The sequence below is a fragment of the Rhinolophus sinicus genome, chromosome 17 (genome assembly GCF_057876585.1).
Source record: "Rhinolophus sinicus isolate RSI-liver-muscle chromosome 17, RSI-T2T, whole genome shotgun sequence".
Classification (NCBI taxonomy): Eukaryota; Metazoa; Chordata; class Mammalia; order Chiroptera; family Rhinolophidae; genus Rhinolophus; species Rhinolophus sinicus.
The window spans coordinates 118,247,808-118,272,722 of NC_142517.1; the positions used below are offsets into that span (position 1 = coordinate 118,247,808).

General features: G+C 37.3%; 1 protein-coding gene and 1 pseudogene across 2 annotated transcripts in view; both read left to right on the forward strand.

The window, feature by feature from the left end:
• The window catches only part of CNTNAP5 (contactin associated protein family member 5), an 809,041-nt gene that overhangs the window by 369,710 nt on the left and 414,416 nt on the right, over positions 1-24,915 (forward strand). For both annotated transcript variants that reach the window (XM_019749552.3, XM_019749551.3), the window contains exon 6: positions 12,705-12,889. In XM_019749552.3, the coding sequence (XP_019605111.3) occupies positions 12,705-12,889 (185 nt within the window). The remainder of the gene's footprint in view (positions 1-12,704; positions 12,890-24,915) is intronic.
• On the forward strand, positions 23,828-24,706 carry LOC109456981 (large ribosomal subunit protein mL45 pseudogene; annotated as a pseudogene).

Genomic DNA, 24,915 nt, shown 5'->3' on the forward strand with positions numbered 1-24,915 from the left:
CTGGAGAGGACACCCCCCCCCCAAATTACACATGACTCAGAGAGTATTGTGGGTTGTGGGTTAAGTTACTATTAGTTGCCATTAGAATAACAGGTGTCTTCTACTGGTAAAGTTGGATCTGCCAGTTACTATCATTTAGATTCCCAGTTCATATATGCCATTCCTCCTCTAAAGTTCTGCTCCAATATGCATAACCCAATGTTGTAACCAGCTTCATCATAGAGCATGATGGAAAGGAACAGGTCCATAGCTAGCACATATCTGCAACCACGATGAGATCATGCAACAGATCTCATCATGGTTGCAGACATGTGCTAGCTATGTATTATGGAGAAAGTTCTATAATCTACAAGTCTTTGTTTACTTGTTTCTAATCTGGGCTAATAATCACTATCTTGCAGCACATGGACATAAAACCCAAAAGTATTATAAATGAATCATTTATATCAGTAAGTGAATATGGGGGGTATCAAAAACAGGAGATCTTAATATTACTCATTTATTCTGAATGAGTCTGAAATATCTGAATGCCCCACACTCTGTGCTATTCCAGCCTTCCTGAAAGGAAACAAGACTTGATCCTTGTGGTGATACATGGAACTCAAAGGAAGTCTTTGTTTTTTTCCTCCAGGTTTCATCCGCACTGTATTTCTAACCATGGTGCTGACAAAGTAAAACCTCATTTAATGAATGATTCAGTAGTAAGAATATGTACTGTCTGCATTCTTCATAGTTTGGGAATTTCTTCATCTTTTCATCTGCTTATGGACTTCCCCATTTCCATCAGTTGACCATGGTTGAGTGTTTCCTGTACATCTAGGACAACTATTAAGTAGCACAGATGTCCATGCTGTTTCTCTAGAGAGACACTGTCATATGTTACTATTTTAGCTCTTCATGCCTCAATTTCAGCCAGTGGATCTTTGGAAGTGTTAACTTAAGGGGCAATCACTTTGACTTGCCCGTAATGAAAAACTGTAATGTGAAATATTAGGCTCAAAGAAGAAAATTAATTTGTTTAATTTGCACAGCCAGCTATTAGTGTAGCCACTATTAAAATCTAGTTACATCTAACCCATTTTTACTATTGTTTTCATATTGTAAAATACATGTCAGTTTTAGAAAACTGGAGAAAAAAACAAAAACAATTATGAGGAAGGACTAGAATAAAAAATCATCAAAAATCCTAGAACCCAGTCATTGGTCCTATTAAAATTTGAGTATATTTCAAGTGTGTTTATTAGTTGCTTATATGAAATCTTTACTTATTATATAACATTTGTGTTCTTTCCATGTTGCCACACAGACTGCAAACTGGGGAGAATTCATAACATCCATAATCTTGTTTGTTTTTTTTCCTAGAAAAATTAATCAAGAAAGGGATAAAAAGAGACAGAGAGAGAAGGAGGGAGGGAAGAAGGAAGATGGAGGGAGAGAAAAGGAAGGAAGGAAGGAAGAAAAAAGAATCTAAGTTAATGGGCTAAAGAATGGTGCTGGACCAATGAAGAAGGATGTTTTTCCCTTCCCAGTTCACATGGACACTCCAGTAGAGATTCTTTACTGACACTTCCCCAGTGTGTGTTCCTTAGCCAACCTCCAATTTTACAATTCAGAAATTGGGTCAGAGTGGAGGGATTCAGTACCATGGCTATCTCCTGGAGATGGTCCTGGAAAACATCAAGGCTGTGGTTCTTTCCAAGTGATTCTCTTTCTTTGCTGACTGTCTGATTCACACTATCTTGTCACCCCACCATGGCTGACTTGGGCAGGCCAGTTCCACGGTGAATTAAACTAGGTGGTTCCCTTTTGATTACTTTTATAGGGTAGGAAAATTATTTTTCTGTAACTAGTAATAAGAAAGAGATTTCTTCTCTCCATCCATAAGCACATGATAGAGATCCCACTTCACACTTTTCACATATCATTCAAATCACCTATGGCAGTTTGCTCTCTGTGGAATTACAACAGCACAGACCTTGCATGAAGGTGGGAGAATCAAAGAGCGGACATATTATGTGACTGGGGAACTGTTGTAAGAGCTAAACAAGCCATTGATAGCACATGCAGGTCACTCATCCTTACAAGAGTTCAGTGGCTTTGAACAAAGATGCTCTGCAATCTGCAGTATGTACAGTTGCAGCAAAGTGAGAGTCCTAGAATGGCATAAACGTGCAGTGCAGTGTCCGTGGGGACCAAGCATAGGGTCCGTAGGCAAAAGGTCTGGATTATATAATCAACTCATTGAGATGTCTTGAGATATAGGTGAAAGTTCTGCACAATCTCCAGAGTCAAATGTGCAGTTACTTTAACTCTTTTGAAATTCAAGCATTTTAATAAGCCAACCCACGGATATTTATAGAAGGTTTATCATGTTTCTGAACTTGTAGTTAATATTATGAACAATTTTTAAAAATGTGGTTTTTTTGAGAGCCTGCACTTGAACACTGTACTATACATTTAAATTCATACTTCATTTAAGTCACATGGCATTTCCAAAAATTATATCCAACCCATTTTACAGATAAAGAAACTGATGGACAGTGATGCCCACTCAGTTCCCAAGGTCATAAATTTGCATAACTGTAGACCGAGGATTAGAACCCCCTTCAGTCCTACCCCTATGTCCTGACATTGATAATTAAAATGTTATAAACCTTCATGAAACAATTACATATTAAATATTAGGCAGTCCATGTGCATGTATTAAATTATAAGAATAGAGAGATCAGGATGGGAGAGAGGAGTCCAGAGAAGCTTTATGAGTTAACCTTGAATTATCTGGAGATTTTATTATGAAAAGTAGAGGAAGATAGGCATTTCAGACAAAGTGTAATTGGGAGAATGTTCACCTCATTTTTCATAAATTTTATCATTCACGTAATAAGAATCCCTTGAACAAATACATTAACTCAGGCACTGAGCTAGGCACTGGGGGTTAAAAGTTGGGTTTAGCAGTCCCTATTTTCAAGTAGCTCCCAGCCTGATAAAATAATTATTTTTATTTACTTTATAACTTTGTAATATGAATTAAAACATATAATTATGTACCACCAAAAACATGTAACATAAATGTATTTAGATCACGTTTTGTAAGATAACAAAGAAACAGAAGATGTATACAAATTAGGGGCCAGACTTGAGAAGCAACACCTAAATCTGGAGAGTGCTTTTATTGAATACAATTTAGAGATTTCCTAACGAGTGACATATGTATTTCATTGCTTTAGTGATACACAAGGATTTGCTCTGGTGTGAGGGTCAAGCCCACTAGAATCACATGGCTTTCTGTTGTTTTTTCACTTTCTTCAGAAGGTCTCACTTGGGTACTTAGGGGAATATTTATTAGATCCCCATATTACCAAATGAGGGATTTTGTGATACTGAATAGCCTACGGAGGTGACATTACCTTTTTAATTTATACCATGTTTCCCCAAAAATATGACCTAGCCAGACAATCAGCTCTAATGCATCTTTTGGAGCAAAAATTAATATAATACTATGTCTTATATACTATAAGACAGGGTCCTAATATGATATGCTATGATGTGATATGATATGATATGATATGATATGATATGATATGATATGATATGATATGATATGATACTGGGTTTTATATTGATTTTTGCTCCAAAGACACATTAGAGACGATTGTACAGCTAGGTCTTATCTTCGGGGAAACACGGTATCATGTCTTGGCCCTTGCTGTTGCCCCATTTTTCTTTTCCACAACTCTCTCCTTTTGGACCCATTACATTATTTTCTGAGACCCTTTGTTGCTACTAAGCTGCATATCTTATGTGTGTGTGTGTTGGGATGCAGATGGTCAGAACATAAGAAATGAGGGTGAATAGGAGCATCATTTTTTTTCAGTAGGTTTAGTTTTGTTTCTCAATTATTGGCTTACGAGTGACCAAGGGACAAGAGTACTGGTGAGAATATTAACTTTGGAGTCACATAGAGCTGAGTTGTAACCCTAACTCTCTGTGCCCTTGGGTAAGTCATGGGAATTCTTTGAGAAAGAGCTCTTTGCAAAGTTGTGTTCAGGAATAATCGAAACAACACATGCAAAATGTTTACCTCATGTGAGAAGATTAGTAAATACAAGTGAATACCATATTGATAATCTGAAAAAATAAATATGGGAAGGTCAGTTCTGAAGATCCAAAGGAGATAGGCATTGCGAATATCCACATGGTCAGTTTTTTAACAGTGAATCAAGCCTTTCTAAGAGTGATTTTTTTTTTTTCAGAAATGCAATCTTAAACAAGAGAGTTTCAATTTCATTTAGCTCAGGTTATCTTAAATTCACAGACTGTGAAAGTTAAAGTGGCGTTCATGTTTGAACAAAGATAAGACCAAGCCAGAAGATTCAATCAGAGAAGACTCGAACGAAAACACTGAAATGCACACCCTTAGGCAGAAAATGTTAGTTCTGAGAGAGAAGAAATTGACATGTTTATCCACAGTATGTTGGGGATGGGAGATGAAAAGATTAAGTTAGAAATGTTTTAGAAATATTTCAAGCTTCCTATGCAAATTGTTATATGCTTTAGGGTTTTGAGTAGTATTTACATTGTTTGATTTTAGCGATATTTCAAACCACATGGGAACCAGTTTATTTTAATTATAAATAACATTTTTCCCTAATATATTTTTGGCCTAAAATATTGCTTCTACATATTTTTATTGTCTTTGTCCTCCACAACTGCCATGACAATTTTTATCTTGCCTTAGTGAACTGAAAACTAGTTAAAGCTAGTAGTTGAGCTTCAATTGTCACTGAGCTAAAACTTGAATACATATTCCAGATTAAAAAGTTATTTTGAGATTTTTTATTAAAATATAGATAACATACAATATTATATTAGTTTCAGGTGTACACCATAGTTATTCAACATTTGTATATCTAAAGAAGTGATCACTATGATAAGTCCAGCAACCATCTGACACTGTACCACGCTATCACAGTATTATTGACTATGTTCTCTATGCTGTGTATTACATCCCCATGACTTGTTTTATACCTGGAGATTTGAACTTCTCATTCCTCTTTATCTTTCCCTGCCTTTTTTAATTTTTCAATTACAGTTGACATTCAATATTATTTTACAACAATTTCAGGTATAGACATTTATATAATTTATGAAGTGATCCCCCTGACTAGTCCAGTACTCACCTGGCACTATATATAGTTATTACCATGGTATTGATTATATTCCCTATGCTTTAGTTTACATCCCCATGACTATTTTTGTAACTGCCCATTTGTACATCTTAATCCCCTCACCTTTCACCCTCCTCTAACTCCCCTCCCATCTGGCAATGATCAATATTCTCTGCATCTATGAGTATTTTTCTGTATTATTTGTTTATTTTGTTCTTTAGATTCCACATATAAGTGAGATCATATGACATTTATCTTTTGCTGTCTGACTTATTACATTCAGCACAATACCCTCAAAGTCTATCCATGTTGTTGCAGATGGCAAGATTTCATTCTTTTTTATAGCTGAATAATATTCCATTGTATACGTGCACCACCTCTTCATTATCCATTCATCCATTCAGGGACACCCAGGTTGCCTTCATATCTTGGCTATTGTAACAGTGGTGTAATGAATGTATAAACGAGCACATCCCCTCAAAGCTGTGTTTTGGGTTTCTTCAAATAAATACCCATAAGTGGGATTACTAGGTCCTTTTTTGTCTATTGTTATAGTCTTTGTTTTAAAATCATTTTGTCTGGTATAAGTATTGCTACTCCAGGATTTTGTTTTTTGTGTTTGTTTTTCTTCCCATTTTTATGAGATATCTTTTTCCATCCCTTTGCTTTCCATCTGTCTCTTGTAGGCAGCATATGTAAGCATCTTGTTTTCTTATCCATTCAACACCTCATCTTTTGATTGGGGCATTTAATCCATTTACATTTAAAGTAATTGTTGACAAAAATATAGCTATTGCAATTTTATTATTCATAATTTTTATCTTTTTATTTTTTCTGTATTAAAGAAGTCCCTCTAAGATTCTTTGCAATACTGGTTTGGTGGTGATGAACTCCGTTTGCTCTTTCTTGTTTGGGAAGCTCTTTACCTGTCCTTCAATTCTAAATGATAGCTTTGCTGGGCAGAGTGATCTTGGTTGTAGAACCCCTGTGATCACTTTGAATATTTCATGCCAATCTCTTCTGGTCTGCAAAGTTTCTGTTGAGAAATTAGATGATGGACTTATTGGGGCTCCCTTGTAGATAACTAACTGCTTTCGTCTTGCTACTTTTAAGATACTCTCTTTGTCTTTACCCTTTGGCATTTTAATTGTGATGTGTGTTGGTGTGGGCCTCTTTGGATTGATCTTGTTTGGGACTCTTTGCGTGTACTGGGCTAGTATATCTATTTCCTTCACCAGGTTAGTGAAGTTTTCCATCATTATTTCTTCAGATAGGTTTTCAATTCCTTGCTCTCTCTCTTGTCCTTCTGATACCCCATAATGTGAATGTTGGTACACTTGATGTTGTCACAGAGGTCCCTTAAACTCTCCTCATTTTTGGGACTCTTTTTTTTTTCTTTTTGCTGTTCTCATTAGGTGTTTTCTGCTACCTTATATTCTAAAGTGCTGATTTGATCATCTGCTTCATCTAATCTACTGTTGATTCCCTGTAATGTATTCTTTATTTCTGTTATTGTATTCTTTATTTCTGACTGGTTCTATTTTTTATGTTTTGTGTTTCCATTTTTATGTTTCCTATCTCTATGTTGAAGTTCTCCCTGAGATCATTGAGCATTGTTATAACCGGTGTTTGAAATTCTGCATCTGGTACATTGCTTGTCTCTATTTTTCAGTTCTTCATTTTTTCATTTGGGACATATTTCTTTATTTCCTTTTTTTTTTTTTTTTTTTTTGGCTGCTTCCCTGTGTTTTTTTCTTTGTATTAGGTAGGGCTGCTATGCCTCCTGGTCTTAGTAGAGTGGACTTAGGTACTAGATGTGCTGTGGGGCTCAGTGGCAGTCTTCCTGGTCACCTGAGCTTCATACTCCAAGTGTGTATGAAGCCTGGTAATTGAGCTTTGGCTGCTGTTTGCACGTCAATGGGAGGGATTCACCCTCAGGCTCATTCATTGTGAGGACTGGCCATGACTACAGTGGAGGAGTTGTGGTACAGGGACTGACCCTACAGAGCAGGATCTGTCTCAGCAAAACTCTGGTGCCTGCCCAATCCACCCTTTGTGTGTGTTATCCCTGGTGGAGACTGGTTGATGCTCTAACTAATTTTGAAGCTGGATACTGGGCATCCTAGCCCCAGGACCATGTGGGAGGAGATCTGCTGAAGGACAAGTTCAGCCACAGCCGGAGCCACAAAGCAATCCACAGATGTTGTCACCAGTACTGTGCTTGATGTGCCTTGAGAGGTCAAGCTGCAAACCAAAGATGGCTGCCACTAGTGCTGGACTCAGGGTTGCTCAACCAGAGGTATAGGATATGCTCAAGCTACATGCGGCTTTTCTGCTTTCTGGAAATGTTTGAGAGATGAAGGAAAGTCTGCAACATGAGCTAAGGCACATGGTTTGTACAAAAAAGGCATTGGAAGTGGCTTGGTTGTGCCCAAAAGTTGGGTGGAGCAGGATCTCAGAATCACCAGGGCCAGGTGAATGAACAGAATTAGCCAACTTGATGGAGACTCATAAATGTCAGGTGCCTCCATCTGCATTCTGGGAAGAAGGAAAGCTCAACAAAGAAACAATGGCTTCTGCCATCTCCTCCATCCAGGAGAAAGCTTCCTCTGCAGCACCATCCTGAGGACAGGCAACTCAGTTCCTCCATGATGTTTGTTCCTATTGCCTCTCCAGCTGCTACTTCAGTACTGGGGCTCAGAGCCAGGGATTCCATCAGTGACCAAGTCCTTGTGCCATCCCTCTCAGAGGAGTGCCTGGAACTCTAGCCGCCCTCCATCTCACTCAGCCACAATCTCCAATGGTTTTCACAACCAGAAATTATGGGGACTTCTCTCCCTGGAACTGGAACCCTGGGCTGGAGAACCTGGTATGGTGCTGGGACAACTTGCTCTTTTGAGGGGTACCCCCCCACAGCCTAGATATCTCTCCTGATTTTTAATGGTTACACACGGGTGTGGGACCTGCCCATTCTATAACTCTGCCCTTCCTACCAGTCTCCAGGTGGCTTCTTCTGTCTGTCCGTAGTTGTAGGGCTTTAGTTCTACAAGACTTTATACAATCCACAATGATGGTTATTCTGTAGTTTAGTTGTAATTTTGACGCAGTCATAAGAGAAGGTAAGCACAGTGTTTACCTACTCTGTCATCTTGAGCAGAGCCCTAAAGTTTTATAATCTTTTGAAAATTAAGTTTTTCTCTAATCTCTAATAATGAAATTTCTAGGTAAGATGTGATGTTTCCTTTAACTAACATCCTTCTTCCTGGTATCACCAAGTATAGATACAATTTGAAACATCCTACTTGACGAATAGCAGAAATTCTGTTTCTCCAGTTATTTACACAAACTAACTTTCACTCAATTTGTTTTAATACAAGATTCCCAAGTATTAGCACAGAATGATTAATGAAGGAGTGAAATTCATTCATGCCTGCCATTTTTTTGTTCATTAAATCTATTATAATTTGTAATGAATGACATATCCAATAATTTGCACATCACTTGTATAGTTTTCAATGAATCGGCTATTCAAGATAAACATTATGTATTTTTAAAGTTTGTTTATTTTTCTCATTATCAAAAATATTTATAATCACTCTGTAATGCAGAAAAAAGAAAAGAAATATAAAAACATGATATTTTAATTAATGTGTTCTTAAGCTTTATATGCTTATCTATTTCTTTTCCATAGCTGTGATTTAATCTACATTTATACTTTTCTATTTTGGTTTATATTTTAAATTAATACAGTGTAAATTATGGAATGTCCTGTTTATTCAATGGTACTTTTTGTTTTATCAAAAATGGCAGTTAGTACTGAGTATACTTTTGAAATAATATAAATACTTTTTAAATATTATGTAGATTAAGTTGCCTATATAGTGTGCCATCTGGTGATTCTAAGTTTATACATTTTTTTTTTAAATCTCTTTCCAAATGATTGAATGTTATCTCCAATTTTTAAATTATTAGACATTAAAAAGTATTCTACTATATTTCAATTTGTTTTCTTAGGATAGATTTCCATAAAGTAAATTGCTAGGTAAAAAGTTACAAACCCTTTTTACATTCCTCAATATTTATTGACATATATATTTTCAAAATTTTGGTGGATTTCATTTTGTATTTCTTTGGGCAATAAAAATGAACTGACTAAGTAAATGAACAATAAACAATGAGCAATATTAATTCACTTTTAAGGAAATGTTAACAAATAGCTTTTAGTATTTATGAATATTTCATGAAGTATTTTACATGAAAATGTGTGTTAACTAAGTTTCAGGGTTTCACTAAATGCAGTAAAAGACAAATAGCTGCATGTTACTTAAGAAGATGTATACTTTTATTCCTCTGAAGTCTTAAACTCATGAGTGAAATTATTGGATGAATGATAGGAGCAAAGTGTGTGAGCCAAGGTTAGGTGATGGGAGAGGAAGGCTGACTTTAAAACTTGATGAGAGTGAGGATGGATTAAGCATCCGACTGTTCAGATGTTCTGATCCATTAAGATGGTGGTGACGATCTTGGCAGTGAACAAAAGGATAGCATGGTGGCAGCTACCAAGTTGGAATTTTACTGCTTGAAGTTGATTTAAAGATACATTTATGATGAAGAAATCATTGTTAAATGTCTTTTCCCCTTTTAAGAAAAAACAGTGAGGTGCACATCAAATTCAAAGTGAAACCTTCATATTAATTTTATTTGACTTATTACCTAGAACCAGCAGTTTAGATAAGGTACACTACGTTTCCCTCAACCACTCATTTGGGTTTCTTCTCCTTAATTTTCCCTTATATGTGTTGAATAGGTTTTGGATGCTTTTTTATTGAGCGGACATCAATAAGGTGAAGACATGTAAGTTATACAGTTATGTGTTGACATATGTACCTACTCATGAAACCGTCACACCAATCAATATAAAGAACATTCCTCTCCTTCTAGCCTCTCTATACACCTTTCCCCTACTACATCCCTACTTTTTAAATCCAGCTTTTGTGTGTGTGTGTGTGTAGATTCCATAAGATTTCCTACAGTTTTACTTCTTTTCCAATCTGCATGCGTCTTACTTCTTTTTTGCCTGATTGTACTGGCTAGAACCTGCAGTACAGGTTGAATACAAATGGTAAGAGCAGATATTCTTGACTTGCTATAGGTTTCTATAGATGACCTTTATCAGGTTCAGAGAATTTTCTATTTTTTGTTTACTGATAGTGTTTATCAGGAATCAATATTTAATGTTTGTGCAATAGTTTTTTCTTTGTCCCAGAAAATGATCATGTGTTCTTTGTTACTCTTAACCAGCCATTAACTGTTGGACAAATTTTATTTTATAAATAAAAGGTGTGTGTGTGTGTGTGTGTGTGTGTGTGTGTGTGTGTGTGTAGAGCAAGAAAGAGAGAGAGAGAGAGAGAGAGAGAGAGAGAGAGAGAGAGAGAGAGAGAGAGACTGGAGAGAGAGAGAGACTGGTACATTTTACCTACCTGTTCAAAAATCCTAGAACCCATCCTTAGGTGAGTCTTTCCTTTATTACTTCCACGTGAAATATACAAGTGACATGCAAGGTCACCACATATTGACACCTTATTACCCCTTTGAAATCCATTCTTCCTGTTCTCTCTTTACTTAAGCCTCTTTGTCCTGTCTAGATCACTGCCAATCTTACTGCCAGACTTGCCTTCTAATCACATTCTCATATAGCAGCCAAAATAACCTTTCTTAAATGTTAATCAGAGTCAGTAATCTCTGATTTAGTAATTCACCAATGGTTCCCATTCCTTAAAGGTACAGTACAAGCTATTACTTCCCACACGCTAGGGCACTAGTCCTGAATGATATAAACAAGACCTGTGTTGTCATGGCATTGGGCCATGTGGAATCCCTCTGCCATGTTCCTGAACTATTCTTCCATGCCTTGGCATGTGCTTCTTCTGACCGTGTAACCATGTTCCTCATTTTGGCCTCACAAATCTCTGACACATCTCTGCTCCATAAGGAGTACCTCATAGCGCCCTACCCTGCATTTCCCTGGTTACCTGAAGTAATAGCTGCATACCACAAGCATACTCGTACTTTTTATGGATTTACTGATTGACAGTCTTTACATTACACCTTCACAGTGGGCAGTGTGCCTTTTAACTATCTCCTTTATCTCCTTTGTATGTCACCTGTCACTGTGAGCAGCACAAGTATATTTCAATATCTCTTTGTGGAAGGAAGGAAGGGAGAGAAGGAGGGAGGAAGGAAGGGCGGAAGGAAGGAAGGAAAGAAGGGAAAAAGGAAGGGATTAGCATAATTTGACAAATTGTGAGAACTCAAAAGTTGTGGGGAAATAAACAATGAACAAATCAGTGAAATGAAGTTAGCTATGAATTCACTGGCTCTCATTTTTCAATTACAATAAGTTTGATGTTCTACCCTACAGGAAGTGGTGACTTAAAGACATAATGAGGGTGGAGTGAGCAGCCTGCAGGAAAGTGACACTCCCTGCCCCCTTAATGTCACACTGTGACATTATAGCTGTTATAGCTGTTCTGGTAAAACACATCTGAAAGCAGAGGAACAAGACATTTAGCTTTCAGTCACTAAGGGGCCTGGATGCATACAATATTTTTTAAAATTGAAACTTTATATGTAAATCATAATTAGTATTTATTCATTTTGCTATGTCTGAGCCATTCTGCAAATAAAAAAAATCTGTAACATTTTTGACAATAGGGTATAGTCAGGAACTTCCCTAAAAGTGAAGGAGGGACAGAGAGCAGGGGAAACCAGGAACCCTTTCCACCTAAATCTGTCACATCCTCCCAATGGGTGTTTTCCAAGCTCAGGTTAGGCTGACTCAATACATGTGACCCACATCAGGGTCAGATTGAAAAGGGTCAAGTGGACCTGGATTGGAACCCTGGCTGCATATTTGAGGCCTGCATGTTTAACCTCACTGAGCCTGTTTCCTTATTTGCGAAATACAGGTAATAATTTTACCTTAGAGGATTAAAAATGGAAGTTATAAAATTCCTGCTGTACAGATAGTAGGCACTTGAAAATGACAGCTAACATGATTGTTTCCCCTCCTTTGGCTCTGTCTGCAGACTTACCTAACTCACTGTGCACACTGCCTTCCTTTTACTTACTCATTTCACTCTTCTCCAAAGCGCTACTCTAAATCTGCTTTCTCCATTCAAGAGCAATTCAAACACAGAGACTATGTATTACTTTAAATGGGATAACCTCCATTTTCAATATTGTGCATAACGCCATTAGGGTAGAGTTCCTTTTTATTATTTAATTGTTCACATCCTGAAAAGATGTCATTTCATGTTTAGGAGGGGGTGTGCCTATCAACTGACCCAGAATTTGGTCCTGGAATTTGTGGGCAAAGCTTGTAATTTCTTCACAAGCCCAGTGGAGTTCTGGGCCTGTGGAGATAGAGTCACCTTTACCTTTAGGATAGAGAGAGCTGGCTTCTTGCAGAACATTCTAGTGTCCAAGGCTGCCCTGAGGCACAGGTGTCATCTCACCTTCCTCTCCCCTTTACAGATGACAGCAAGCCTCGGCTTAGTAGCAGCCCACCCTCGGCCACCCTGGGCAGCCTCCTGGATGACCAGCACTGGCACTCGGTCCTCATTGAACGGGTTGGCAAGCAGGTGAACTTCACGGTGGACAAGTCCACACAGCACTTCCGGACCAAGGGCGAGGCAGATGCCTTAGACATAGACTATGAGGTGAGTTAACACTTTGTATGGGTCCCCAAGGCCCTTGCTCAGGATCAGTATGAAACCAGTAAACAGAAGAGCAATAGAGAGAAGCTGTGGAGCCCTGAGAAATCTTACCCTGGGCTTATCTTCGCCTCCATGGAAGCCAGGCCACCTATAGTTGAGGAGTCTGTGGAGGGAAACTGAGCAGTGAGTGTGGGGAAAATGCCTGGGCAATAATGATGGTAACCCACAAGACATCAGCTAATTTTGCACATTTTTTAAATCAGCAAGTTTCCTTTGTATTTTCTTATTTATTTGTTTTTCTGTTTGTAACACCCTGTACCACTGTTTAGTCTCTTGGTTCAGTCATTCTGTTTTCAAAAATTAAATTAGTTGGGATAATGGAAGATATAGGAAGTATACTAGGATTGTGTCACATTTCAATGATAGTCATGCCTCAATAAAAAAGGAATTATAAATAAAATCCAAAGGAATCTAAAATCTGCACTGTAGGCATTTGATTTGAACCTTCATTCCTAAGCAAATTTTGACTAACACACATGGACAGTTGTTGCTTTTTCAGTTTCTTAGAGAAGAGGCACAGTGACATGCATCGATGCTATCAAACTGTACACTACTGTATACCAGGCTCTGATCTAGGCAATGAAAATAGAGCTCACAGGCAGAGTTCCTGAGTTGGAGGAGCTTAAAATCTAATGTGTAGAGTCCGGCCTGAAGTAACCTGTGCTGGACAAGGAGGTGAAAGCTATAATGGAGAGCAGCACTGGACACTGTGGAAATACTGAGGAGACAGCACTTGGCTCAACTTAGAAAGATGGCGGTAGAAGACGCTTCTAGCAGGAGACGCTGCTAAGTCTCCAAGGAAGAGTAAGGTTAGCCTGACGAGTAAGGTCAGAAAGGTAGGCCAGCCAGAGAGCACAGTGTGCAAAGCACAGGACATGAATGTCACAGCCCAGTATTTATGGGGTTTAAGACAACAGGTGAGCAGAGGTGTGTTGGGGCCAGCTGGCACCAACTCATGAGGGCCAAATGGAAGACTTTCAGAAATTTTGTAAGCTGGCTAGTAAATACACCTATTATTAAAAATTAGGATACATAAACTTAGAATTCAATAAAATATTATAAAAAGTAATAAGTTCACTGATTCTTAATTATTTTATTTTATCAGTCTAGCTATCCATCTCTCTCTATCACTCTGCATCTACCTATAGGTACTCAAGGTTTTGTTTTGTTTTTTGTTTTACTTCTGTTACACCTGTGTGGTGGAAATGCACTATATTGAGCTGTTATAATGCACCTCTTCCCAATTCCATATTCAATAACATTCCTTTCATAGCTTGATATCTACCAGGGTGGGAATATTTACACCATGAATATTGGCAAATATAAATCAAAGTTTGATTTATTGTTTTGTTAATTGAATAGATCAGTGATGGGCAAACTACAGATTGTAGGCCAAGTCTGGCTTAAAGCCTGTTTTCCTCCAGCCTGTATGTTAAGAAAAATGTTTACATTCATAAAGGGTTATTAAAGAAATTAAGAAACGTAAAAAAGAATATGTGACAGAGACTGTATTTGATTACAGATAAGAGTTCAGTGAAAAATCAACACAAGCATTCTATAACAATCAATTGGTTATATGGAATTTACAATAAATATTATTGGATGTTATTATTTTTGAATTGTATTTACACATTGTTTATATCAGTAAAATAATCTGACGTTTGTACACCTGCACATGTATACACACACGTACATATCTGTGTGTTGGGGGGAACCGTGAATAGCCAACTTTTAAGCCTTTATCAATACAACACTTGAGGCAGGAGATAATGAGAGATAAAACATAAGAATGAGGGAAGACCCAGGTGATGATAGGCCATGGGGATCATGTTAAGAAACTTAAACTATGGGGGATGAGGAGCCACAAAAGGATCTTTTTTGCAGGGTGGTGACATGACGAGTTTTACACTAGTAATTCTGAATGTATGTTTAAGCAGCCATCCCAATTAGCATCCTATGGAAATTTGTTAAAAATGTAAATACTTGGGTCACACCCAAACCTACTGATTCAGAAATTCTGGGACAGGGGCTCTAGAACCTGTTTTTAAAAATCCTCCAGGTGAATCTGTTGTACCCTAACATTTGAGAAACACCATTTTACAGCAGTTATTCTGAAGCAGTTACTCTGTAGTTTAGACTTATAGGTAGGTGGAAGGAGGGGGTTACTGGACGGATGGTTGAAATCCTGTTAGGAGACAATTTCAATCACTTGTGGGATACAGAATAGAAGAGGGAAGTGGAGATGAATAATTGAAAACTTAAGATCTGACATTTTTTATTCAGTCACCATCATGAGTATAAGAAATATTTTCTCTTTTGATCCTAACACTAGTTTAGAATACTGTTGATAAGATATGCCATTCATTAACTTCAAAAGATAGTTTGTCACTCTTTGACTCAGAATGCAGGATACACTGTAGATTTTTTTAGAGTTGCCGATAACACTATCAATTGTTCTCATTTGTCAACTTTTTGTAAATGATTGAAAAAACAAAAAAAATACACACAATGTTGGGATTGTCTTAAAGCAAAGAGACACTTTTTTATGAACTTGAGGACAATGAAAAACATAAAATCATTTTATGTCTCAGTATTTCCCCAAGTACCTTACCTCTAATGGCATAAGAGATGGTTCTAAATTTCACCTATCGTGTCTCCCCGAAAATAAGACCTCATCTTATTTTCATCAGCTCTAATGCACCTTTTGGAGCAAAAATTAATGTAAAATCCGGTTTTACATTATATTATATAAGACCCGGTCTTATATTATAGTAAAATAAGACCTGGTATTATCTTATATTATATTATGTTATGTTATGTTATGTCATGTTATATTAGATTAGATTAGATCTGGTCTTATATTAAAATAAGACCGGTCCTTATAATACTTTTGCTCCAAAAGGCACATTAGAGCTGATGAAAATAAGATGAGGTCTTATTTTGGGGGAAACATGGTAGTTGCCTGATCTAACATTAATTTTTAAGCTTATGTCTACCTGTCTGTGGTCTCCTGTGTAGGGAATCTTTATAGAATCACAGCTGCATAGCATTAAAGTGAATGTCAGTATTTGGGGAAATAAATCTAATGAAGTCATTCAATCTATGAAGTTGGAATAGATTTTTTTCAGGAAATGTCCGAATTTCTTGGTACCTCACAAAAAGTATTTCCTAGGGAAAAAACAAACCTTGAGATGTTCCCATGAAGCAACCTCTGTTTCACAGAATTCAAACCCCTTCCAGAGTGTGCAGCCAGCTTCCTCCAATGTTAATAAAAGAAGACAGATTGGCTGTAACAGTGACATTAGATGTTTGCTTTACTGGAATGCAAGAGACATGTCACAGAAGTCCCCAGAACAACTGGAGTTCTCCAGCCTTTGAAAATTCAGCTTGGAGAAGAAGAGCACTGGGGACAGGAGTCTTGCGTTGTAATCATTTTACAACTAGCTTGTTGTATAAATCTGGAAATGAAGACTCTAAACTTTCGTGACTCAGAAGCAATATTAGCACCTTTAATGGAAGCAATAGAGTTATGTCACATATCTAAATATACGGTTAATTTTATAAAAATATGGTTCATTAATCAGAATCCACATTATTGAGTTGATTCCTGCCATGGCATATGAGCCCTGGACACCACCAGCTGGAAGGATGACTGAATTCAGGTTCTGGGATCCAATGACTCATTGTCAAAACATATACTGCTGTTCTAGAGCTGCACCTTATCAAATTCTATATCAAGGCTAATTATAGAAATCAATGTTTCTTTTGAAATGTCACATGCTGTGATAATATTTGGTAAGAAAATATGGTGGCTTTCATCCCTCCATCATAGAGTACCTTAAGGATATCAACTAAGTGGCGTATGACTTTCTAAGAGGCCATCTACTGGGAACTCATTACGATATATGCAGTGGTCTGCTTCTCCTCCCTCTTAGAAGTGGAAAACGAACACGGGCTCATAGAATATTTTGTCAAAAAATAAAAACAGAAAGAATATATGTCTTTGCTTTTCATTGGAATGTCATCCCAGCTCACATCATTAAGTCCATATGACTTTCTCTAAATGCTTGTGAGAAAGACTATAGCAATTCCCTCCGTTTCCAGCACAGAGTAGAAGGGCTTTCGAAGAGACTTTTAAGATCTTAAAGATCCCGTTTATCTGAGATCCTTGTCATCCAAGATGTTTTCTTACCAAGAGCACTTGGTGATCCTCTTTAGCATATCTGCCTTAGAAACACCAAACTATTAAAAACATGTTTTCACAATATATGATTCACATGGCATCCCTCATGTTATAAATACTGAGTCATTTTACAAAATAGCAAATATATATCTAATAAGACTTCTTAGTAAAAACAACAAACTAGATTAAATTAAACCATATATATATATATATATATATATATATATATATATATATATATTTATATTTATTCAAAACTTTTTTATCAAAGTTTTAAAGAAAATGTGACATAGTATTTTTTACAATTGAATATTGAGGAAGGTCCTTCTAAATATGACATAAATTTAAAAAACCTGGGAATATAATATATATATATATATATATATATATATATATATATATATATATATATCTCCTCATGAACTTCCACAAAAATCCATATGTAATGACATCACCCCCCAAATAATTGGAAAACATACTTTAAATTTTACAAAATAAGAACCTCCTACAGATTATTTTTAAAGCCAATCCAATGGAAAAATAGGTAAATAACATAAATATATTAAAAAGTACAAATTGCTCCCAAGTATATGAAAAGATGCTCAACCTCACTCAGAAAAAGAAATGCAAATTCATGGTAGAATGATATTTTTACTTAGATTGCAAAGACCAAAAAGAGCATAATGTTGGCATGCACACGAAGAAAACAAAGTATTTCATAAATTGTTTGTGGGACTGTAATTAATACAATGTCATAGAAAGGGCAACATCATTTAAAGTTGGAGACACACTCTTCCACCCAATAACTCTGTTTGTAGCAATTTATCCTATAATTATACACAAATGTGTGCAATTGGCAATATTTTAGGAATGATGAAAAATTGGAAATTTCCCAAAAGTCCACCAAAAGGGGGTTAATTAAAAATTATCTTAGTTCATAGTGAAACAATTCTGCCAGAGTGCCTGGTGACCTCACACTATCCACTTACTGTGTTTCCCTGAAAATAAGACCTAACCGGAAAATAAGCCCTAGCATGACTTTTTCTGGATGACATCCCCTGAGCATAAGCCCTAATGTGTCTTTTGGAGCAAAAATTAATATAAGATCCAGTCTTATTTTCGGGGAAACACGGTAAGTCACCCACGACATGTGACCCGGGTCTTGGCAGGGCACCTGTCATTCTCCTGAAACACAAGTGAGTGGTGGTCTAGAAAGAGTGGCACCAAGTCCATCTCCCATGCGCGTCCTGCCCATGTGAGGTTGTTACAGTACAGTTTCTCATCGCCTCCTAGGTTCTGATGAGGTTTTCCACTCTGCGCTCTGAGAATGGAGCTGCACCACATAGAATTGTTTACCTGTCTGGAATTAGATCTCCATCCAGCAACAGGACCTCGCACAGCTAGTGGCGTGGTCATCTGACCTATTTTCTTTTGGTGTTCTCATTTTTGGTATTTTCAGTATTTTCGTTTTGGGGCAGGCACCAAGTGCAGCTGCATAACTCGGCCACTCCTCCCTTTGCTGTCTGTATGATTCATAAACCATGTGAATCTAAAAGTGGCTCCTTTACTTTTATTAGCCCATCAAGCAGGCCTTGGCCTTGGGTTCACCTTGTTCTGTGTGCAATCTCGAGAATCCCGTACAAAAGTAATATGCACCCATTTAAAAGAATGAGGCAGCTCTATGTGTTCTGATGTGAACCATCTCCAATATAAATTGTTAAATGAAACTAAAAATCAATGTGCATTGCATATAAACACTGCCTGTGTTTAAAAAATAGAAAAGAATCTATAGACTTAAAAGCGTGGAGACATATACAAATTTTTGGAAAAATGCTAATGAGGTGGATAAGGCAAGTGATGAGAGTAGCATCAAGGAAGATGGAAACCTTACTTTTTGCTATACTGTTTTTAAAAACTTTGAAATTTGCATAACATGCAAAAAAGTATTTTAAGAAGAAACTGAGGCAATAGAATACATAACTTAAAAGATATTTCTAGTATTTGCTTCTAAAATTACATTCTCTGATTTATTTTTATTCTTAGTCTTTTCCAAAAACACTTATCACTTTATAGTGCTATTAAATTTACTATTAACTCTTTCATCATCTTCACCCCAACCATAGAATTTAAGCTAATCATAGGGGTAGATGTTTTCATTTTTATTTTAATTAAGTTCTATAAGATTATATCTAATACATAAAACATACTCAGTAAATATTTATTAAGTAAATGAAGGAAGTTTCTTTTTGTGAATTATAAAAGATAACAATTCATGCCTACTTTTCTTCCCAGTAGAAATTTCTAATAGGTCTCCTGTGCTCAGAAGCCACACCTTGCTGCCACCCTAACTTTAGCTGACATTACCTAATGAACATTTCTCTTAGATCTTAGACATGATGAAAGGCCTGGCCAGACATCATATAGCTATTTATCTGGTGATCGAAATAACTACAGATCACTAAGGAAACTGCTTTCTAGATCAGGTGGTAGTATAATTATTATTGATCCTTTTTTTCCTTTGGAAACTCAGTTGCAAGGCTAAAGTAGAATGCCTACATGGAAGGAAATAAATGGAAGAAAGTAAAATAAGAAAAAGAAAAATGAGTAGATTCAAAATGAAAATAAGGAGGCAAAAATGGAAGAAAAAAGGTTTTATGTTGAGTGGTATTTTGTACTTTTGTTTAATACCTTAATGAACATTGTGAGGGAGATTATTATGTCCTATAGCGCATACAGAAAAGTAAGACAAGAGAGACTGAGCCATCCCCATCCATTTTCCACAATAGCTACAACAAGAAAAACAGGATTTGAGCCCAGGGCTCTATAGCCATTCTACTTGAGATCCTTCTGGTGACCAGGCATCTCTCTGAAGGAAGGTTAATCCCTCAAGATATAATCCCACAAGATATAAAATATAAGCTGCCTGAATACAAGATTTGATACCAAATTATTTGGGGCCATTTTTCTTTCCAGTTTTAAATATGAGGTGTGATTGTGGACTTGCTACGTTTATGTTTGCCCAAGTTTTGTAACAGTGAAATGTAATATAAACACGTCTCTTACATGTATATTGAGAGTAAACTAAGTGTGTGGAACATGACAAGGGAATGTTTTATTACCAATATTATACATGGAAAGTCATTATTTTCATGAACATAAACTAAAAATTGTATAAAATTTCTCGTTTTATTTTAGCTATTGGGGGGGGGGGCTGGTAGTAGGTTTTAACTCTCTAATAAGACACTTTGAAGCTGGCTGAATTTGGGCTAAATTATTGTGACCATCAGTTAAATATTACAAAGTTAGCCAGGCTCCACTGGAATATATGTAGGGCCTGAGGCAAGAGTGCAAATGGAGTCCCACATACCATAAGTCTAAATATTTGAAGTGTTAAAAACACACTAACAAATTGTTGAATAAAATATGCTCTTCTCTCCTACTTTAACAAATGGACCTTGACAAGCATATCCCACGTGTCCAAGCCCTGTCCACACTGGAAATAGCTGTCCTCTGACCATTCCTCAGCCCTACGGGCACAAGGTCCACCCTCAGGAGGACACACAGGGACCAGAACAGTTCAGGACCTTAAAGGAGTTTCTCAGCTGTTTTCGGAGGAAGCTCTCGGGTGCTGTGCAGGAAGATCATGGTTTAGAAAGGTGCTGCGAGCTCCCTACAGTTCTTACCCTTGGCTTGCAAATACAGCCCCACTAATGAGGCAAGACGTGCCTGGAGGAGGGCCAGAATGGGGCCCTCTAGGGTATCAATCTTTGGAAGAAGCCCATCTTATCTGGGTGAAATTAGGATTTCCAATGAGCTCCTTGCTTGAATATTGAAACATATATGATTTAACCCATTATCTAAATAACGTACAGTAAAACTATTGCAAATTTGTTCAGACAAATATATATATATAAAATGGGTACATGTTGAACCAATTAGGCTGTGTCTACATCTGATTTCTGTGAGTCTGTAAAAAGATGCTCATTTAGAGACAGAAACCAGAGACTAACAATTGGCCAGATCTGGGCCAGGAACAACAATAACAATAATAAAAAAGGTGGCCTAGATACAGCCCCTGGTGCAAAACCTGCTGGTAACTTGAGAACATGCAGTTGCTGTGGCAGAGAAAAAGGGAGGAGCTGACTTATGCTGCTGAGAAAATATTAATGGTTTCTGCTGCTATAATTGTATATCACCTCTCCTTTTCTTCCCCTCTGGGGGGCTGCAGAAAACTCACCAAATGGTGATTAGGGACTTTTAATTTTAAAAATGGGAAAGTTTCAGGCAAACTGGGACACATAGTTCACCTTAGCCTGGGGCCTGATTCACTGAGAGGGTTACTCTATAAACCAGAAATAGAAGAAGCTGGAAGCAAGGCAGTGTGTGCGGTGGGTAAGATACGGGGCTCTAGACTGAAGGGCTTGGAGTTCCAGCAAGTCCACCTCTTGGCTGTATGGCTTTAATCAAGCTGACAAACCTGTGTATGCCAACATTTTTCGTTTGTTTCACCTTTAAAGTAGAGTAAATAATAATATCCAAAAGTTAGAAAAAAAAAAATAAAGTCTAAGCAGAATGTCCAGTGTATAAAACTAATAAATATATGTCACTATAGTTATTGCTAATATAAAACCTTGTGTGAGAGAGTGCTGAGGCCAAATCCAACTGAAGTATAAGGGGCAACAGTTGTGCTTTGGTCTGAAGCCAGTGCCGGAGCAGAGGGGCGGATGTGGACCTGGGGACCAGGCAGGAAGAATGGGTGCCACAGAGGCGCCTGATATCAGCAGAAGGGCTGTTGTGATCGTTCTATAACAAAGTGCTTCCTTGGATGGACCTGGGACATGAGGAAGGAAGCATGGGTGTTTGTTCATAAGGCACTTGGTATCAACAAGAAGGGCTATGAGATCAAGGTTTTGCTTTGTTTTTTTGTTTTTTTTTAAGTCATTTTAATTCATGCTAATATTTAAAAATCAAGAGATTTCACAAGAAAATTGGGATTTCTGGTCTCATTTGAAATGGCACAGATTCATCAACCTTTGACAGTATTCCTCCAGAAGGGCCATGAACTACCTCTCCATCTGGCTTAACAAACACCAAACCAGTGCAAGTTTTAAAAGTTTCAAGAAGACAGTCATTTAGATCCTTTTCACATATACGTTCTATTACAAAGTGGACTATCAGAGCAAAAGTGAGACATATTGACAAATGAGAAACTTCAGAGTCTCAGAGATGTTAGCCAGACAGAGGAAGGAATCCAGAGCAGGAAGAGTCCCAAATTTAAACGGGGCCAGATAAGGAGGAATGAGCTCATTGCCATGAAGTAACATCAAAGATTGAAAAAGAGACAAGCAAATGCCAGAGAAAAGAAGAAGAATGAGATGAAAGAAGAGAGAGTCTCAGGTTCTGTGACCTCATACATTTAACATCAAAGCAACATTTCTCCTGGCTTCATCCACTTGGAGACCACCTGTGATGCTATCACATCCGTCAGGTTACCCGATGGACGATGCTGCCGGACACACCGAGACTGACTGAAACTTTACAACATAACGCCTGCACTTTTTGGACCACTAAGATGAGTGAAAGACATCATGCAATTTACCAACAGCAAATAAACAAGGCAAGTAAGAAAAGAAAGCAACTGAATTGACAAAAGGACAATAAAGCAAAATCAGTTTTAGAATAAAATTGCTAGTGTTCTGTTTTGATTCAATGCACCAAATATTTCTTGGATCTATTATGTTTGAAATACACCTCTTGTACTAAATATCATTACTATCTGCCCCATGGTTAAATGTGCCAGAGACTGAATAGAAAGGCAAAAGTCATCACCAGCACCCTAATCCTAGACAGTCAATTTAAGGAATAAAGAGGTTCGTAGAATGTAGAATATAGTCAGGTTTGGCTTCATAACAAAGACTGATTCAAGGACATTCATTAAAGTATAAAGGAAATACATGGGTAATTATAAACACAATAGTGATATGTGAGGCAATAAAAATAGCAGTTTATACAGCACAGCAATTACAGTAAATAAAAAGAGCTCCCATAATTTTAAGATAGAAATTTAGGAAATCAAACAAACAAACAAAAACAACACTTTTTAAAATGATGACTGAATAAGAAGAATGCAGAAGGACATAAACCTGAGAAGATAATCTTCCTCCTTGAAGAACAAGTAATACAAAATTTTATATTCAACTGTATAATTGCTAGCTTTCCTAAATTTGAAAAAAACAAAACAAAACAAAACAAAAAACAACATTGGAAATATACAGTGATCATAAAATTATAGCAAGGCCTCTCTCAATTTCTTTTTCTTTATCTTTCAACATAAATGTGAAACTAGAAATGACCAATGGGCCTTTTTAAAGAAGCACACAACATATTTAGTTCCAGCTTTCTGAAAACCAGGACAGTTATAGAGGATTTGGGGGAAAAGTTTGTCTGTTTATTAATTTGAAAAAAGAAAACATCACAGTTTAATTGCTATTTATATAAAATATCGATATGAAACATTGCAACCTTCAGCCTGTAAAATATTAGGAGTTACTATCCATATAATTTTTATTCAGATGTTATTGGAAATAATAACAATACCCTTTTGGAAGAACCTCTGAACTGCGAAGTTGCTGCCAATGAGAACAATTGTACCAAAGCAGACACTTGGCAGGATCCAGTCTAAATGCTGCAGGTTTAGGATGCCGTGGGGGTTGCTTTGCTTAGACAGAGCTCTAGGGTGGTGGACTCGGCAGCCAGTCCTGGTCATTCAGTCCATGGCTGTAGTTTCAGTGAGAACTAAAAACGTTTCACACCGCCTACTTAAGAAACCAAATGCAAATCAGAAGAAGAGTTTATAGAGCACACCTAGAAAGCAGGACTGGTCATTCCTCCATAATGGTTGGAACGTCCTGTATATCTGACCTGTACAGCTGGTATCTCTGATGCCTGTGTTCCTCCAGAGGGGGATGCTCGGGTGCCATCTCTTTCAAAGGAAGGACTGGCACAGAAAACTGAGCGATGGAAGAGAAAAATGTGGTATTACAATTGTCAACATGAAAGATAAGACAATATGATGCTAATTTTAAAATAAGGGACTTCCCTGATAAAGCTAAGGATAGCTTTATTGAAACTCATCTTTGTCTAAACAACTCAGACCATGACTGACTTCATACCTTGGTAACTGAAAATCGTTTTCCAGACTTGGTCTGGGACATCAAATATAAGACTGCTGGAGCTTTGTAGAATCTTTAGAGCCACCCCAAGTAGTCCGGGTTCGCTCTTCAATGCTGAACCAGAGCAACACATGTGGCCAGGTCACCATCGCACATACACCTGGCAGGCTTTGGCCATGTATGACCGGTCGGCAGATTAATGTATGGACAGGAAGACATGCCCAAGGATGTCCTGGAGTATGTTGTCTTAGAAAAGCACCTGACAGACTACTGTGAGAGCTGGACAATGCACGGCAAGATGACCCCCATAGACGTCTCCTGAGCAACCCATCATTAAGACAGTGATGATTCCTGGCCACCACAGAAAAGCCACAAGGAGAGGCCCATAAGCCCCAACTAGCCTGATAGCAAAAGTGACCTCGGAGGTGAAGCAAGGCTGATGAGGTGTCTGGGAGCTGTGAAGTCATCCATCTTCCTCATGCAGTAGAAAGAGCTACCTTTGTTCTCTCAGAAAATATCAATAAATAATAAAAGTAAATAAATGCTTCAGGTTTAGGAACTCTTTAATTCTCATATTAGCTCAGTCAAGCTAAGTTATTTTTATGTACATTTTA